At 34.9% G+C, this 20,574-nt stretch overlaps 1 protein-coding gene across 8 annotated transcripts in view; it reads left to right on the top strand.

The window, feature by feature from the left end:
* Arhgef9 (Cdc42 guanine nucleotide exchange factor (GEF) 9) overlaps nucleotides 1–20,574 on the top strand; it is a 193,543-nt gene that overhangs the window by 113,018 nt on the left and 59,951 nt on the right. For all 8 annotated transcript variants that reach the window (XM_013502875.1, XM_013502878.1, XM_005401553.2 and 5 more), the window contains one exon: nucleotides 5,908–6,087. In XM_013502875.1, the coding sequence (XP_013358329.1) occupies nucleotides 5,908–6,087 (180 nt within the window). The remainder of the gene's footprint in view (nucleotides 1–5,907; nucleotides 6,088–20,574) is intronic.

Raw genomic sequence — 20,574 nt, 5'->3', positions numbered from 1 at the left:
GCACAAAGTTTATCACAGAGTTTATTTTTCCCAGCAGGTTGGACAGCCAAATTCTAAATGACCATTTTAACTTTTAGCCTACTTGCCAATCTGTCCTGTTTGTTCTGTTCCCATTGTATGACTGCTCTAAGTGAGTTAATAGCTATCCAAGTCGAGTGGGGGTCAACTACAGTTTAAGTGAACTTTAAGTAACTTCTCTTAATATGGAGTTAAAAACAGAAAATGGAGTCTCTCTTGTCTTACCAACACCACACACAATCTATTCTTCCTGTAAGTTAAATAAGAGCTCTAAATATGTTTCACTCATATTTATTGAGGGGAAAATGGGAGACACTATATTCAGTATAGAAAGAAGTCACACTATCTATTGGAAAATATCATTTCTTTTTACTCCTATGAGTAGAAGTGCTTTACAGATGTTTAAACCATAACACTCTCATTTTACAGAGGAGGAAGTGGGAAATCAACTGACTTTTAACCAAAGTCTTTCACTGAGGTCAATAAGAAATATCTTTTAAATGAATTCACTGCAGAAGATCACATTCTTTCTAAGTCTGGATAGAGGTATAAAGTACTATTTAGTTTTAGTCAGTATAAACTAACCTCAGTTTAGTTCCAGATCACTGTGAGCATTCGTGGGTGATATTGCCTCTTATAACCTTGTAACTCATTTTATAATCAAGGAAACTGAGGCATAGGGCAAACAGAACAAAATATATCCTATAAAGCTGACTTTCTTATCTCTTTTAGGGAAGATAAGTTCAGTTACCCCATACCTATGGAACAAATACTGTCCTCAAATGCCTCCTGAGAAAATGACCTATCTTTCCTCAGTCATTCACATTAGTGTCTCATATTCTTAACCGTGAAGAAATTTAAATAAGTTTTTCATGAATTCTTCAAGTCATGCTGTAAGATCATCATTCTGTAGCTTCAAGTCATTTTTATTTGATATGTTTAAGCCTGAGGTTTCAAAATTATTAACCATTTGGATTTTCTTCTATACTTTACCTATCCTAGTATTTTCCAAATATCTTCACATCTTGATATGCATAAAAAGGATAATACATTGCATAAAATGGCTATATTTATATAGCATATGAGGATAGGTGAGGTAGCTAATCAACCTAGAGTGCCCAACCCAGTAAGTTCTACCTGCCCAGACTTTACCCTGTCCACCAGACTAGCTGGACAACCTAGGCCTTCCCTCTCCCTCCCCTCTCTTTATTGGTGCTTCTTGTATAGTCCACATATTACTGTGTTTATTACTTACTTATCAGTTTTCCATGTGGCAAATATCTTGTTCTTATCCTCAAGGTTTTAAAATCATTTTATATTATTGAAGAAGGGTTTTCTTGTCCAATAGGGGTAAGAAGAAAAGAAAACAAACAGTTTTAACCTCTTGCTTCTAAGTTACTTTTTGCCACTATTAACATGAGGAGAGCTAGTAATTTCTAATTTATTCAAAAAATATATATGAAGCAGCAACTATATGTGAGGTACATACATTTGTGAATATGACAGTTATGGTTATTATACCCTAATTTTTAAAAAATCATCCTTGGCTGGGGATGTAGCTTAATGGCACAGTGCCTGCTTGGCAATTGCGAGTTTCTGAGTTTATTCCCGGTGTCCCCCAAAAAATTATCCTCAGTATGTTTGTGATATCTCTTACCAGACTTCAAGCTTTCAGACAAAAAGAATACAGGAAACCCCTAGAAACTTAGACCTGAATGTACCAAGGAAATCTTTTCTTATGTTTCCATTTTAGAGATAGAAACACTGAGATGTAGACTTGTGAGTGCCCTTCTTTAAAGAATTTCCAAACTCCATATGGTTCAGAGGCTCCTTGATCTATTCTATTTCCCAGTGATTTGGAGGATCTCCTCTGCTAATCTTGTCTATACTTTATAGCCCATATCAAGATAGTACTTCTAGATCAATACACAAGATCTAGACTTCTAGAACAACCCTTATGAATTTAAGAACAAAGCAAAATGGATGAGCAACCTTCTTTGACTGCTACCATAGCAATACCAGGGGTGATTCATGCCAATTGTGACTGCTTGGGTCACATCCACAAATTCTCAATTACTCTGTGGCCTGCCTTCTCTCCCATGCCCACTGGGAGGCAATGGCAAGGCTCTGGGAAAGTTGGTCTCTTGAATCAATTCAGGCCATCCTATTCTGTCTTACTGATGGAAACTAGGATCTGAGGGTTTTTAAAGCATGTCTGACAGTGAGATCCATAGATTGCTTCTATTCCCTTTTTGCTCTTTGACAGGTTTCAGGAGGCCTCCTGAGTGTTCTGCAAGATAAACATACCTGATTCCATCATCCCTCATGGCGTTGTTTTTCAGGCCATCTATACTCTACTTACCTGCTTAGCTCCCTCTGGCGGTGCAGTGTTTTCTTGATCTTCATGCTATTCTGAATAGTGTGACTACCTTCCAATTGCTTCTCATTTTTGCTTTTTAATGTACTTTTTTTTCTAATTTAAAATTGCATCAGGTTTTTGGGTAGTCACATTTTATGTGTAGCTCATTCTACACTAATATACCTTCAAAAGTAAGTGAATAAGAAGATATAATTGGCTCCTAAGCCAAACTTGTGTTGATCTCTGCTATGGAAAATTAGATAATCATTGGTCCAGACAAAAAACGGGGGGAATAAAAAATAAATGCAGGACTCCAGTAAACTATTTGTCCTTGTTGCTCTTTCTTTTCCCAGGAGCTCACACATTTGTATAGTATAGAGGTTGAGGTTGAAATTTTTGGGTTCTCTGACTACTTCCATATTCTTTTTTACATCTCATCTCTTATTTCCTTGATAAAGCCAGTTGCTAAAAATTATTTATACTGCTTTCATCAAGTTATATGTTCTAAACAGTGGGGCTGGAGGAGATTTTGAGAAGACCTTGGATTCTTCTTCTTTACTGATAATATTGCATTAGAGGAAGCCTTCTTACAGCTATATTTTCTTTTCTTTATACTCTCTGACAAAGAGTTTTTGTCACTTTTACCCATGAAGACAGTTAAAAACAGGATTAGAAGAAGTTTAAAAGTAGGAACAAAGTCAATCAGAATCCACCAAATATAACAGAATTATTTGTGCTTTTCCATATTTATAATTCCTTCAAATCCGGTCATAAGCATGTATGTGTGTGTATTTAAAAAGTTGTAATCATAATATCATTTATTTTCTAATTTTTAATATTCTATCATAAAGACTTCCATGTTTCTACACATGTCTTAACTGTTTTAATAACTAGGTAATATTCCATGAAGCTAAATGTACCAGAATATATTTATAATCTAATATTAGCTTTAAAGAACAACTATTGATAAAATACTGTAGGGAAGTTGTGGTGAACATATGCACACATACTGCAGTGGACATGGAGAGCCCTCTCTACCAGCACATAAGCCAAGTTGTCCCAGCAGTCAAGCATTGAATATTCAGATTTAATTGTAGTTTGAACACTTTGCAATTAATAAATGGGTTTCATGTTGCAATTTGGGCACTCAATCTAAAAGGTTCACTGTTCTAGGGTCTCACCATCCTGTGGGCAGTCATAGTCTTGCTAATATGTAGCTTAAACACAACATGTATAACTTAATAGAAAATAATGTCCTTGATAATGGAGTGAATGGTTTATTTAGGAAATTAGGACCTGTATTGACATCTCACTTTATTCTTTTTCCCAGAGACCATTTTCTTCTTTTTTAAAATTTTGTTATATTGTATAACACTTGTAACAGTTATATCCTTTACTAATGTTGACCTGTAGTATCCTTGTTACATTTGGGGGATTTATAATATTTGGCTCCTTCCCAAAATCTTTCAAATGGATGAAGTGACAAATCTATTAAGTATTTCCCGAACTGGCTTCTCAGGGGATGAATACGCTGTCCAGGCTGGACTTTTCTGTTTGTCCCTGTGATCAGTCACTAGTAACTACCGTTTACCCAGAAATAACATACTAAGTGTAACATTATTTCCATTTTTTACTCCCAGCTGTACTCCTGAGCCTATTTTAGGGACAGAAAGTAAAATCAGGGGTAAAGAAGCCTCTGCCACCCCACTTAATGTTGTGATGATATGCTCATTGCTCTCCCTACTAGATTATAAATAAGATACTTTCAAAGGGAGTAGGATGAGAAGAGACACAGACAGACAGACACAGGCAGACACATAGAAACACATTACTCCCTCTCTTTATAGGCTTTCTAAGGAAACAATTTTGGACGATACTTCAGTAAAGGGAGGGAAGCCAAAAGTTTATTATGGGAATTGGAGGGCATCTTCTTTCTAGTCAAGAATTTGATATGAAAAAAAAATACAGGAATCCATGAACATGTCAGTCACTGAGGGCAGTAGCCATTACTTCAATAGTTGTCAAAACAGGCATAGACTATTAATTTGAAAACTGTTGAAAATCTTCTACTTATTAATGGCTAAACTGAGCAGTGTGAAGTATTGGGGAACTGAGAATTTGGTCAAGGTTGGTAAAGAGAATTAAAGCCAGGGTGACAATATTTCTGGTATATGCCTCAATAGCCTCATTTACCGCCATGCTAAGGGAGAAAAAGTATGGTTACAGACAGGGCCCAGTGTGGTAAACCAGCTGCTATAGAATTCTTGAACACTTAAGAAGCATATTAAGAAACTTGCACCTAGGGGCTGGGGATTTAGCTCAGCAGCAAAAGCGCCTGCCTGGCAAGCGCAAGGTCGTGAGTTCGGTTCCCGGTACCGGAGAAAAACCAAAAAAAAAAAAAAAAAAAGAAACTTGCACCTAACTTTTAAATGAAAATAAGTGACCATAATTTATTCTCACTAAGGAAGTTTTTATGTATTAATGATTACTCATGAAGACAGTAATCACCAGTTTAAAAAATCCACACCAACAGATACAAAATGAAAGACCCAGTTTTAGTTATGGAATTTCTTTTTACCTAGATTTACAGTTTGCCCTGTGTCTGTTTATATTACTACCTCAGTGCTGTCTTATCAGACCAACAAGTTCTTTGATTCCCTTCTTCCTGTTATCTGTGACTAGCTATATTAATGCATCCCGTTATTCACAAATGTGTCATAAGCACTTAGAAATACCATACCCAGGTATTCATGGACTTGCTGGCTGAGCTTATCCAAATGGTCTCTTCTGGCCACCTAATTTAGATAGCTGAGATACTAAGTATAAGAAATGGATGTCAGTTCATGTTTCCTTACTGGAAGTTTTTCTGTCCTGACCACTGTTGCCATATTATTGTCAATATTATTAAGACTTTGGGAATTATTTTATAAGGTTAGAACTTCTAAGATGTGAATAGATGCAGCCAAATAAACTAATACATATTGCAGTGAAAATGTTTGTACTCAAGCTACTTCTGTGAAGGATTACTTTGATTTTGAGGGTCCTGGTTATGATCATAAGGAATAGTAGGGAAAGGTCTACACTGTGGAATCGTGTGTGTGTGTGTGTGTGTGTGTGTGTGTGTGTGTGTGTGTTACTGAGGGTTGAACCCAGGACTTTTTCACAGAACTATACTCCCAGCCATTTTTTACTTTGAGGCAGGGTCTTGTTAAATTGTCCATGCTAGGCTTCAACTTGTGATCCTCCTGTCTCAGCCTCCTAGAGTGCTGGGAATACTGATGTGTGCTGCTATGTCTGTCTCTGTAGAGTCTTTATATTCTGAAGAACTCTGCTGGAGATCCAGCCTTCCAAAACATTTGCTGGTACAGTGACTTTCTTCACTAAACCTCAGTTTCCTCACATGACAAGTGGAAATGATTATTTCCTGCCTACTTTGTGGAATTGAAATGAGCCTCCCAAATGGTTAGGTAAGAGTAAAGCCCCTTGGGAGTGGGAGTCGTCTTTATCCTAGACTTTTCCTTTGTCTGCAGGGGTACCTGAAGCAGTGCCGGAAGAGAAGGGACATGTTCAGTGATGAGCAACTGAAGATAATCTTTGGGAACATTGAAGACATCTACAGGTTTCAGATGGGCTTCGTGAGAGACCTGGAGAAACAGTACAACAATGATGATCCCCACCTCAGCGAGATAGGACCCTGCTTCCTAGAACATGTAAGCATCTTATCTCTTTGGGGAGGTTTTTGAGAGTTATTAGGAAGAAACAAAAGGAGCATGTGACATGTCTGGTTATATTTTTTTTTTGGTTTTTCTCCGGTACTGGGAACCGAACTCATGACCTTGCGCTTGCCAGGCAGGCGCTTTTGCCGCTGAGCTAAATCCCCAGCCCCTATGTCTGGTTATATTAAGATGCTTTGTCCTGCAGTGCGTAATGAGTTTCTCTCTGGCCCTGATTTTCACACTTAGTCTTTAGTAAGTTATGAGGACTTAAGAAGGTGCTATGGTTAGGCTTAGGATTCTCTCTCTTTACCACTTCACTCCCCCTTCCCTATCCTTCTATTACTTACCAGTAGGATTTTTCTTTAGCTTCTCTTCTTTTTCTGTTGGGTTCCATTTTCATGAGACCCAGTGTTCTGGGAGGAACACAACATATACACTGCCTAGGGAAATTAGAGAAATAAGAGGAACCATAGTTAACAAGAAAATATGCTCCTGAAAGGCATTGAGAAAACAGCCCTAGGGTAAGTGAAGTGGCTAATATAAGAAAAGGGCTGGAGACTTAGCAGAAGGAGCACTAGGAAACAGAACAGTGGGGATTTGAGACCTGTGTCTGTGATGACTATCTGGATATCTTTGAACTGTTACCTTCTTTGGCTTTAATTTTCTCATGTAGAATATGAAGAATTTTGAATGAATATCCTCTGAGGTTCTGTAACATAATTTCAGTCTCATTCACAGGTCACCTAGTTTTTTTTTTTTACAACCTTCCTCCCCATTTTTATAAAGTATTTTCAAAGATGTAACATAAGCACATGATAAATATTGAAGTGATACTCAAAGTGTGCATTTAAAATAAGTCTTTTTGGAAATTTTCTTGCTTTGCTTATAAGATTGTGTGTCAAAGCAGTCCCTGAGATCACTCTTATATTCAGTAAGCTGACAGAACTTTCAGTTTCCTAACTATAATATGTTATAGTGAAAAGACTTATTATGGCTTGTAACTAGATCTCCGCCCAAAGCCTCATGAGGTCATAGGTGGGGAGTTTTAAAGGTAGCTGCATTAAGGGTGTGTGAATGTGGACTAAGGATGTATTACTGGGATTAAAAGTATGGATAATAGAAGCCCCACCCTGAGTATGCGTGGTACTAATAGCCTGGATGGAATATAAAGAGAAAGATAGAACACAGGCTGCTGCTTCTGTCGTGTAGCTGCTGCTTCTGCTTCTGCTGCTGCTGCTGCTTCACTGCTTGCTGCTTCCTGATTGCCCTGCTGTGAACTATTTTTCCTCTGGGATGCCCCTCTCCTATGCCACCTTGCCTTGGAGCTAGTAGATTATGGGCCGAACCGTCAACACTGTGAGCTGAAATAAACATTTCCTCCTTTAACTTGTGAGTGTTGGCTATTTTGTCTCAGCAGCAAGAAAAGTAACTAAAATAAGATTAAAAGAAAAATTAACAAAAGGATTAAATACACGTGGCAAAGTCCAGAGAAAACAAGGCATAGGGTTCCAAGAGTCCTCCAGTGGAGTCATACAAAATGTCCTTAATTTCCATAGTAATGAGTTGTGACAATATGTAAAATGTTTTGTGCCAGAGAAACTCATTATAGGCTCTGCGTTCAAGATGTTAAAGGTGGTAATAGTCTCATAGGCATTTTTATGAGATGGAACGTTGATATAACATTTTGCATTCGCAGTACTAATATAATAGGGGTATAAATTGGTCCATATATTTATAAAAACTCAATAATATTAGTATTTTTATTTTAGTTTTCCTTGCCAGTATATTGTTTTTAATTTGCAATCCCTTATAAGTGATGATGATAAACAATTTCCCATGTGTTTATTTACTATCAGTATAAAATCTTTATACTGTATAAAATCAGTATAAAATCTTTATACCACAGTTTCAGACTTTCAGAAGAAAAGTGGGTGTTCAGATAGACCACATTTTTGTACAGACGAACTAGGCAGAGCAAAACTAGTCTTATTGGGGAATGAGGAACCCTCTTGAGATCCAAGTTCCAATATGCCAGTCAAGGGTAAATCTTTCAAGCAGACCTTTCAAAGGCTTACATTCTGAGATCTGATCTAACTCTTTTGGGCATCATACTGTATGTTAACTGATTTAGCCATTCTAGAAACTACCTGAGCATTATTCATAAAAATTAAGCATGTGTATGACGACGTGGTTCTATTCCTAAAATTATTTCCCTGGGCTGGGGATTTAGCTCAGCGGCAAAAGCGCCTGCCTGGCAAGCGCAAGGTCGTGAGTTCGGTTCCCGGTACCGGAGAAAAACCAAAAAAACAACAACAAAAAAAACAAACAAATTGTTCCTAAAATTATTTCCCACATAAATTCTTAGAGTTCCAGAGTAAGCATGTACGAGGCTGTTGACTGTATGACAGTCTTATGTGTAGTACAGTACAGTCAGAAGCAACTTAGGAATTTATCACCAGGGAAGTGGATAAGAGCCACATGGGGACATTTATTGTGTGGTATTATGTAGCAAGAAACAGTAGACTAGATATACATACCTTATAGCCACGTGCAAATATCATACACTATTGATTGGGAAAATTAGAATTTAGAAAGTGGCTCTCAATGGGGGCCTGTCCTATGCATTGTAAGGTATATAACACTGTTTCTGATCTCTATCCCTTAGATGTCAGTAGCACACACACACTTTCCCCAGACTGTGGCAATAAATATGTCTCTAGTGATTGTCAAGTTTTCCCTGGAAGACAAAACAAACTTCTGATCTATTGAAATGATGATATGAATTCAGTTTTAATCTGTTAATATGATAATGAAAGACTTTTCCAACGTTGATATAACATTTTGCATTCTCAGTACTAATATTATAGGGGTTTAAATTAGCCCATATAGTTATGAAAACTCAATAATATCAGTATTTTTATTTTAGTTTTCCTTGCCGGTATACTGTTTTTAATTTGCAGTCCCTTGTAAGTAATGATGATAAACAATTTTCCATGTGTTTATTTACTATCAGTATAAAATCTTTAGTAAAATATCTGTTAATGTATTTTGCTATTTTTAAATGAGTTGCTTTTTTTCTTATTGCTTAGCTGTAAGAGTTCTTTGTATATTCTTTTCACAAGTCTTTTGTCTGAGATGTAGAGATTTTATCCCAATCTACAGATGAGCGTTGAATTTTCTTAACATTGTCATTGAAAAGCATAATTAGATTTTGCTGAAATCCAATTTAGTCACTTTTTAATGGTTCATGATTTTGAATTATTTAGAAATCTTTATCTTACACAAGGTCACAGTGATATCTTCCTGTGTTTTCTTATATAAGTTTATAATTTTATTTTATGTATTTAGGCCTTTGAGCCCCTTTGCATTAGTTTTTTATATGGTACAAAATAAGAGTCAAAACTGATTTGTTTCCATATGGATGTCCAGTTTTCCAGCATTATTTGTTGGAAAGAAAGCTGCCGCCCCCTACACTGAATTACCTGGATTCCTTTGCCAGTAATCAATTGACTTGTATGGATCTATTTTTACAGACACTATTCTTCTAGTGATCTATATAACTATTGTTGTACTAACACCACATCGTCTTGCTTAATGTAGTTCCATAGCAAGTCTTGAAATCAGTCTATGTCTTCCAATATTACTCTTTTTGAAAACAGTTATGAGTTTTTGGTGATTTATATTGCTATATAAATTTAAACGTCAGCTTGCTAAGTTCTACCAAAAACAAGCAAAAACTCTGCTAGCGCTTTGACTGAGATTGCATCAAATCTGTAGATAAACATCTACCTCTTTATATACATTGTCTATAATTTCTCCCAGGATTGTTTTCTAGTGTTCCTTTGGTATTACTTTATTTTAAAAAAATGTACTTAAAAAAAAATGTACTTAAAAAATTTTACAGAAAAACTTACACTATGTTTTCAAAAATACAATTTAATATAGTCAAGTAAACTAACGTATCCATCATCTCACATATTTAGCTTTTTGTGTGGTAAGATTATCTAAAATGTGCTGTAGTATACACTATCACAATATAAAAAAGGACTCCAGTATACAATACAATATTAATAACTGTAGTTTTTATGATATACATTATATCGCTATTCATCCTACATAGCTAACTTTTGACCTACATTTTCTCCTTTCCCTTCATCCTCTCACCCCTGGTAATCATCATTCTACTCTATCTCTACACTTACATTTTTTTCTGTAAATTCCATGTCTAGACGAGATCATGAAACATTTTCTTTCTGTGACTGGATTGTTGAATTTAGTTTAATATTCTCTAAATTCATTCATATTGTTGCTGTATTCAACTGTGTTTGTATTGATGTATGTTTGTATATATATACGTGTGTGTATGGGTATTTGTTGATCATGATGTATATATATATATATATATATATATATATATATATCACTTTTTTATCCTTTCATCTATCAACAGACAATTTAAATTTTTCTATACCTTGGCTACTGTGAGTAATGTTACACTGAACATTAGAATATAGATAACTTTGAATATGGTGAAGTAAGTATATACCAAAAAGAAAGATTGCTGTGTCATTTGGCAGTTCTATTTTTAATTTTCCCAAGTACCTCCTAAACGTATGTGATTCTACAGTGGCTGCTGTATAGGTCTATGTTCCTACCAATATCATACAGGAGTCACTTGTTCTCTACACTCTTTTTTGTTTTTGATTTTTTTCCAGTACCGGGAATCGAGCTCACCACCTCGTGCTTGCCAGGCAGGTGCTGTGCCGCTGAGCTAAATCCCCAGCCCCCTTGTTTTCTGCACTCTTGATAACACATTTTATCTCTTCTCTTTTTTAACAATAGCCATTCTAATGGACATGACATGATATTTCATTGTGGTTTTGATTAGCATTTTCCTGATGATTGGTGATATTGAGTACCTTTTAACATACCCTCTCACTATTTTTATACCTCATTCTCAGAAATATTTATTCAGATATTTGTATGATGGTTACTGTGGATGGTCAATTTGATTGTCTTGGGAGCTGTCCAGGGGACTAGTAAAGCGTACTTCTGCAAGTATTTGAATAGGTTATAGAGGCATGACCCTGAGGTCTATATCAGGCCCCTTGCCTCTTCCTTTCTTACGTTGCTTTCCTGTTCTGCTTTCTAGCCACCATACACTGAACTGCTTTCTAGCCACAGTAAACTAAACAGCCATGATGTTTGTGGTTTGGAGACAGCTAATTGTGGGTTAAAGTCTCTGAAACCATGAGCCAAATAAACTCCTCCTCCTTCAAGTTTTATATGTTGAGTATTTTGTCCCAGCAGTAGGAAAGTGGACAACTACACATTACCAATTTTGATTTAGGGTATTTGCTTTTTTTTTTTGCTATTGAATGATGTGTGTTCCTTGTATATTTTGGACATTAACCCCTTATCTGACATATTGTTTAAATATGTTTCTCCCCAATCCATAGACTACCTTTTCTTTTTGTTCAGTTTTTTACTTTTGTTTTTTGTACTTTTTGTATCAAAAAGTTGAATTAATAATGTTAAGGAGCTTGTTCCCTATATTTCCTCTAAGAGTTTTATAGATTCTGACCTTACATTTAGTTCTCTTGTCCATTTTGAACTGAGTTTTGGTTTAATATCAAGAGTGTAATTTCATTCTTTTGCATGTGGACATCTAGTTTTGCAGCATTTATTCAAGAGACTATCTTTTCCATATTATGTCTTGGTTCAATTATCAAAAATTAGTAGACTTTTCTAAGGTTTATTTCTGTTCTATTCTGTTCCATTTGTCCACATGACTATTTTGCTACCAGTATCTTTGTTTTTTAAAACAAAAAAACCAATAAAAACAATGATACAGAATTTCAAAACAATATGATAAAAATTTACAATGGGTATTATATTGCATGCAGTTATCATCAAAGTAATTGCTCAGATTACAAGATATAGACATGCAAAACTGATCTACCAATATAAGCACAAACTTTTCCTTTCAATGTACTAATAGAAATTAGAAGTATAATTATCTTAGCTATCTTGTGCATATATTTATATATATACATATATATATATATTTCTTCCCCCATCCCAGTTGTTTTTATTTTTATTTGAAAAATTTCTTTCTCTTTCACAGTATCTACTGTGTAATTTGCATCAAATTTACTCTTTCATTTTTGTCCATGCCTTAACTGATGGGCATTTGGGTTGTTTCCCAGATTTAGCTATTACAAATTAGCTGCTATAAACATGGGTGCACATATATCATTGAGTAATGATGTTTTTAATTCTTCTGGGAAAATACCCAGAAAGGGAATAGCTGGGTCAAATGGGACCTCTAATCCTAGTTTTTTGAGGAATCTCCACACTGATTTCCACACTAGTTGTAGCAGTCTGCATTCCCACCAACAGTGGAGAAGGGTTCCCTTTTAGCTCAAAGCCTTGTCAGCATTTGTTATTGGTTGATTTCTTAATTATAGCTGTTCTTGCTGGGGTGAGATGGAATATCAGTGTTTTTTTGATTTGCATTTCTTCGATAACCAAAGATGTTGAACTCTTTTTTTCATGTATTTATTTGCCATTTATATTCCTTCATCTTAGAAGTGTGTATTCATCACAGCAGCCCAGTTTTGGACTGTGTCTTTGAATTTGGGGGATCTGATTTCTTTTGCAATTATTTGTATGTTCTAGATGGAAGTCCTTTTTCTGAGAGAAAATTAGCTAACTTTTTTCCCACTGTGGGATGTCTTTTCACTGTGTTGGTGATTTCTTTTGATGGACAAAAGCTTTTTAATAAGATGAGACCCCAATTGTTGATTCTTTGTAGTATTTTCAGTGCAGTCTGGGCTTTTTTCATAAATTTTCTGCCTAACCTATGTCTTCAAGATTTCTATCTATTTTCTCTTCCAGTAGATTTAGTACTTTGTTACGGCAAAAAATTAGGGCTGTATTCCGCAAGAGACCAAAGAGAACAGACAAAGTTTTTAATTTAGACTGGTCACTTCTCATCCCGACTTGCAAATCCAGGAAGTGGGCGTGGACCTGTCTTTGTTCCCAGGTTATATACATTTTTGGTTTCCATGGTAACAGAAAGGAATGTTATAGCCCTGGCCACGTGTTGTTTTCCTTGTGCCATGTAACTGGGTCAGGCTTTGGTCATGAGCCCAACCACAATGACATATACTTTTTGTACTCTGTTTTATATGTCCCCCTTTAGATAACCATATATTTTCTTTATGGTTACGATGTTTACCTAGGGCCAGGAGATGGAACTGCCCAGGCAGGGTCATGGAGGGTTAACTAGGCCTAGGTGCCCCCTTATCTTGAGGAGACATTCCTGGGCAGTGTTGATCTGGAGAATTAGCTCTTATGCTGTCCTGGGAGGCTTCCCAAGGCACCATGTAGGCTTTTACCAAAACTATTTTATCTAAAATAATATGCTAAGATTCATTGCCCCCTACAACTTCTGTTTTAATATTTAGATCTTTGATTAATTTTGACTTTAGTTTAGTGAGTGGTAGTAGGCATGGATCTAGTTTTAGTCTTTGACCTGTGTAAAACCAGTTTTTCCAGCACGATTTATAAAAGAGGCTATTTTTTTTCCAGTGAACATGTTTGGCCCTTTGTCAAAGAAAAGGTGGCTGAGTGTGTTTGGAGTTGAATTTACATCGTCTAATCTGTTCTACTGATCCTCAGGTCTGTTTTTAATCCAGTATCATGCTGATTTTATCATAGTAGCTTTGTAGTTTAATTTCAAGTCCGGGATTGTGATGCTTCCTGCCTTGCCTTTGCTACCCTGAATTCTCTTTGCTATTCTAAGTCTCTCCTATTTCCAAATGAATTTTAAGAATGCTTTCTCTAGATCTGTGAGGTATGCTAATGGTAGTCTCCTAGGGATTGCACTAAATCTGTATAAGAAGGTTGGGAATAGGGCCATTTTCACTATGTTGATTCCTCCTAAAGATGAGCATGGGATACATTTCCATTTTCTAATACCCTCTTTGATCTCGTTTTTCAGAGTACTGTAACTTTCAAAGTATAGATTTTTACTTCCTTCGTTCGATTGAATCTTCAGTATTTAATTTTTTGGATGCTATAGTGAAGGGTGTGGTTTCCCTAATTTTTGTCTCAGTGAGTTTGTTGTTTGTGTACAGGAACGCTATTCATATTTGAGTGTTGATTTGTATCCAACTATGCTACTGAACTTGCTCTTTAATTCTAGAAGTCTTTTGGTAGTTTTGGGGGTCTTCTATGTAGAGTATCATGTCATCTGCAAATAATGATAATTTAACTTCTTCCCTTCCTATCCTTATTCCATTTATTTCTTTCTCTCTTCTAAATGCTCTGGCTAATGTTTCTAGAACCGTATTGAATAGGAATGGTGATAGTGGACATTCTTGTCTATTTCCTGATTTTATATTGAAAGCTTTTAGTTTTCATCCATTTAGTATGTTGTTGACTGTTGGTTTGTCATAGATGGCTTTCATCACATTGAGGTAAAGACCATCTATTCCAATTTTCTCTAGGGTTTTTATCATTATTGAGTGTTGAATTTTATAAAAAAAATTTTCCTACGTCTATTGAAATAATCATATCATTTTTGTCTTTGGTTCTGTTGACATGGTATACTACGTTTATTGATTTGTATTAGTTGAACCACCCCTGCCATTCCTGGGATAAATCCCACTTGGTCATGGTGTATAATCTTCTTGATAATTTGTCGCATTATGTTTTCTAGTATTTTACTGAGGAATTTTGCATCTATGTTCTTTAAGGAGATTGGCCTGTAGTTCTCTTTTTTGGTTGGATCTTTCTCTGCATTTGTTACACAAATACTTGCCTCCAGGAATGATGTAGGGAGAATTGCTTCCCTTTCAATTTCACTAAAAAATTTAAGGAGTATTGGTGTTAATTTTTCTGTAAATATCTTGGAGAAATCAGCCATGAATCCATCAGGACCTGGACTTTTCTTTGTTATTAAGTTTTTAATTATGATTTTGATTTTATTAACTGTTACTGGGTTACTCAGAATTTTTATATGTTCTTGATTCAGCTTTGATGATTCATACTTTTTTAGAAATCAGTCCATTTCTTCCATGTTTTCCATCCTATGAGAGTAAAGGTTTTCAAACTAGATATTGATGATCTCCTGAATTTCCACAAGATCTGTAGTGATTTCACCATTTTCATTCCTCATTGCATGAAATTGAGTCTTTTCTTTTTTTATAAGGTTTGCTAGGGTTCATCAATTTCATTTGTTCTTCCAAAGAAACAACTTTTCAATTCATTAATTATTTGTATTATTTTCTTAATCTCAATTTAATTATTTTCTGCTCTGATCTTTATAATTGCTTCCCTTCTGATAGCTTTGATATTGACTTGTTCTTTTTTTTTTTTGAAGCTTAAGATGCAGCACTAGGTTATTTGTGTTTATTATGTTTTCTTGATGTGAATATTTACTGTCTAAAATTTCACTCTTAGTGCTGTTTTCATTGTATCTCACAGGTACCAGTAAGTTTTATTTGCATTCTCATTTGTAGATATTGTTTAATTTCTCCTTTAATTTCATCTGTTCGCCATTTGTTTTTCAGGGTGGTGCTATTTAATTTCCAGGTTTTTATGCAGTTTTTGCAATTTCTTTTACCATTAATTTCCAATTTCATTATACTGTGGTCAGATAATGAACTTGGGATGATTTCAATTCCTTTGCATTTAATTAAGCATGTTCTATGGGATAGCGTATGATCTATTTTAGAGAATGTCATATGTGCATCTGAGAAGAATGTGTATTCTGATGTTGTTTAGTGAAACACTCTGTAAATATCTACTAAATCCATTTGTTCACAGGTTTGGTTCAGTTCGGTTAGTTCTTTGATGATGTTTTGTCTAGTTGATCTATCTCTTTGTGACAATGGGTTATTAAGGTCCCACATGACAATCATGTTGTTCATTACTTGATTTTTCATGTTTATAAATATTTATCTTATTGTTCAGTTCTATGATATTGGGTTCATATATATTTATGATTGTTATATCTTCCTCTTAAATTTTCCCCCAATAGCTGTGCAGTATCCTTCTTCATCTCTTTTGATAATTCTTGGTTTGAAAATCACATTGTCTGTAAAGGGAATAGCTACCCCTGCTTTTTTCTGGATTGTTACTGCATGGAGTATTGTTTTCCATCTTCTGACTTTCAATCTTATGAATTTCTTTGTGATTTAAATGTGTTTCTTGTATACAGCATATTTTTGGATTTTATGTCTTATTCATTCTGCCAATCTATTTTTTTGATTGGCAAATTGACGCTATTTACATTGATGGCTGTAACTGATACATATTGGCTTATCCTTGTCATGTTATTTTCTCACTGTTGCTTCCTTGCTTTCTCCCTCTGTTTAATTGCTTGCCCTGCCTGGTGGTTTCATTTTTATATTGTTCTTGGAATTGTGGTCATTTTTATCTCTATCTAGAATATCTTTCAGTACTTTCTGGCAGATTGGTTTTGTGGTCATGAATTTCTTTAGTTGTTCTTTGTCATGGAAATATTTCATTTCTCTGTTAATTTTGAAAAATACTTTTGCAGCTTACATTAATCTGGGTTGGAAGTTGTTTTCTCTCAGTACTTGAAATACTTTTTTTTGAAACTCTTCTTGACTTGAAATTTTGTGTTAAGAAGTTCGCTGTGATTCTGATAGGCTTTCCTTTAGAGATGATCTGGCTTTTTTCTCTAATAGCTTTTAATATTCTGTTTTTCTACTGAATTTCTGGGATCTTGATTATTATATGCCTTGGTAGATTTATTTTTTTCATGGCTGCTTGGAGTTCTATATGCCACACTCAGCTGTGTTACATATTCTGTTCCCATGTTTGAGAAATTTTCTGCTATTACTTTTGCAAATAGTCTTTATGTCATTTGTGTTGACTCCTGCTTTTTCATTGACACCTATCAGTCTTATATTGTTTTTTGTTGCATCAACTTGCAGCTGTTTAATTTATTATTTTCTGGTTCCTTGTTATTTTTAAGAGATCTTTCCTTCCATGGTCACTAGCTGCAATCCTGTCTTCAAGGCCTGAAAACCTATCTTCAGTTTGTTTTAAGCAGTTTTGCCAGCTTTCAATGGACTTTGTAATTTCCTGGATATCTCTTTGAATCTGTTTTCTGTATTATAATTATTTCCTATACTGTTTCCTCAAAGTTTCCATTATTTTTTTATGCTTCTCTGTTTTTTATCTGTCTTCTTCATATGTGCTAAGCAATTTTTTCATTATGTTCATCATTTCATTTTTTACCTTAGAGATTATTTCTGATCTGATTCCCTCTATATCCACATGGAGTTTTTTCTTTACTTCAATTGCTATCATTTCACAAATTTCAGGTGTGTGTCTTCCAATTTATTCTATATCAGTGTCTGTTGGACTTGTTCTGGGTTGGTTTGAGGTCAGAGATTGCATTTGGTTTCTTCATCTTGTCATTTTATATTTCAAAAAGATATTTTCTTTTCTGTGATGATCCTTGTGAGTTTTTGTAGTAGGTAGGTATATCACTAATATCAAGGCCTTTCTAGGAAAAGACTATTCTTCAAGGATGTCTTCTGTATGTAGAAGATTCTTGTTTTGTGTCTGTCCCAACATCATATATTTCCAATTAATTAAGAGGAGGATGTTAGTATCTGTTTGGCTCAGTCCTTAGTCTTTTGGTGTAGGGCTGTAGTGAGGTTACTACCCCAGAGCTTCCCAGTATTGTTAAAGAGGGGAGAATAACTGCTTCCAACAGATATGACATCCTAGCTGAAATAGTACAATTTAGCAATAAGGATAGCATTAAGCATAATTTAGAAATTGACAAACTCTGTTAATGACAGATTTTTTACTTTACAGCAAAGGAGCAAAGTCTGTAGTTATATAACAGAACCAACTGGAAATTATGAGCTTGTATTCAAAGTGCTTCACCTTGGTAGAGTTGATTTACCCTGTTGTGGGTAAACTTAATGAGGATGATGTGTAAGATAAAGATAATGAAAGGGAAGTAGAAGAAAGTCTGAAGGAAAAAGGATGCTCATAAAATGTTTGGGAAACTAGAGAAGGGGATAGAGAAGAAAAATTAAAGAGTATTTGAGGAATTATTTGAACTTGGTCTCTGGGTTTGAGGGATGAGATTAGAACAAGTAAAAGATAAAAAAAATGGAGAAAAAGGAAAATAAAAAAGGAAAAGACAGTAAAAAGGTTAAAACAAAGTAAAATAAAATGAAATTATATAAAAAGAAAGAGAGCAGTCCCTCCCATTTGTTTCTATTCATGTGTCTTTGTCTAAGCACAATGTCGCTTCACATAACTTATCACCTGTTGGCTTTTATTTTGGACGTTTCCGTCTCACTGGTTCCACCTGTCCATCATGTGCATGCTAGTCTGGTTCCTACTGTGTGACTGTTGTTTCCCTGGTGGCCTGGTTCCCAACTTCAGAGGGATGAGCCAGGCACCTGGATTACACTGGCCAAGCTGGTTACAGAGTACCAGGTGCTTCCCTTGCTGGCTGCAAATCCTGTGGTGTAGGGAGATGGTCCAAGCACCTGGACTACACTGACCAAGCAGGTTGCAAGTCCTAAGTGTTTTCCATGCCTCTTTCTTATTTGGCTTGCATAAGTTTATAATATATTTTTAATTCAAAGTGCATGCCTTCTCCAGGTTTGTTTCCTTCTGCAGATTGCTTTTGCCATTTGATATAATGTGATTCTATATAAATTTTACAGATTTTGTGTTTATTTCTGTGAAAAATGATGTCAGGATTTTGGTATGGACTTTAGATTTTTAATTGATGCTTCAGTATATTTTTCATAATTAATCTATTCAGACTTTCTATTTCTTCTTGTTTCAGTCTTGGCAGGTTCTATATTGCTAGAAATTGAAACATTTTCTCAAGAATGGCTAATTTATTTGCATACAGTTGTTCATAGTAGTCCCTTCAGATCCTGTTTGTTTCTGAGGAAATAGTTGTAATGTCTCCAAGCTTATTTCAAATTTAATTATTTGTATCAACTCACTTTGTTCATAGTTTAGCTAAAGGTTTTTTTTTTTTTCAAAAAAGCAAGTCATAATTTTGTTCATTTTTTCTAAATTTTTTGCAATTCTCGTTTATCTGTGCTATAATCTATTATTTCCTTTTTAAAATTGTTTTAATTTTTGTATTAGTTAATGCTTGCAATATCTAAAAATTGCATTCATTTAGGGAAAATGGTACGTGTACAAATTGCATCTTGATAATTTTTAATCTCCTTTCCTCTCCTAACCATGCCTCTCTCTGCTTCCTAACGTCATCTTTCCCATCATAGAAATGTCTGCCTCCTCATTGCCTATTATCTCTCCTTTATTTTGATCTGATTTTATGCTTAGCATTTTTTTAAAAACACATAATATTTAAATATTTCACTTTCTGTGTTTGATTCATTTTACTTAATATTATGGTCTCCAGATCCATCCATTATTTCTGTGAATGATGCAAATTTATCTTTTGTGTCTTAGAAATACTGTACCCAATTTATTTTTTTATTTTATTTTATTTTTTTTTTCCTCCGGTACCGGGAACCGAACTCACGACCTTGCGCTTGCCAGGCAGGCGCTTTGCCGCTGAGCTAAATCCCCAGCCCCTGTACCCAATTTATTTTTGTATATACATATATATATATACATATATCTATCACAATTTCTTTATCCATTTATCTATTGATAGGCACATAAGCAATTTCCATAATTTAGTGATTATAATTTGAACTACTATAGATATAAGTTTTGCATGTATCTGTATAATAAGATGGCTTTAACTCTTTTGGGATGTTACTCAGGAAAGATATATAGCTAGGTCAATTTGAATTTCTGTTTTTAACTTATGAGGAATCTTCACACTGATTTTCATTGTGGTTGTACTAGTTTCCTTTCCCATCAACAATATTAAGTACTTCTTTTTACCCATACCCTCCAGCATTTGTTGTTTATTAAGTCCTTGATGATACTCATACTTAAAGGAAGAAGACGGAATTTTGGTATTGGTTTGAGTTTCATTTCTCTCTAATGCCAAGGATGGTGAACATTTTTTCATGCACTTGTTGGCCATTTGTATTTCTTCTGAGAATTGTCTTCATTTTAAGTGACATTTTTTATTTTGTGGGATCAAATTTTTGTCTCCTGTATGTATTCTAGATATTAGTTCTCTGATGAGTAACTGGCAAGAATTTTTCCCATTCTGTAAGTTGACTCTTGAACCTGTTGGTTGTTTCTTTTACTAGCTTTGTAGTGTACATGAAACCTGGTCTTGTAAAACGTCCTGCTTTGCTCTTTTTTTTAGGATAACTTTTGCTCTTCTGGTCACTCTTGGTGACGTGAATTATAGGATTTTTTTTTTTAGTTCTGTGAAGTGTTATGGATATTTTGATTGGAATTGCAATGTATATATGTAATTTTTGGTGATTTTTTCATTTTGCCAATATTGATTCTACCTAC

Source organism: Chinchilla lanigera, unplaced genomic scaffold (genome assembly GCF_000276665.1).
Source record: "Chinchilla lanigera isolate Chin_1 unplaced genomic scaffold, ChiLan1.0 scaffold00074, whole genome shotgun sequence".
NCBI lineage: Eukaryota > Metazoa > Chordata > Mammalia > Rodentia > Chinchillidae > Chinchilla > Chinchilla lanigera.
The sequence above is the reverse complement of the archived record's forward strand: the minus strand, read 5'-3'. Positions and strand labels throughout refer to the sequence as shown.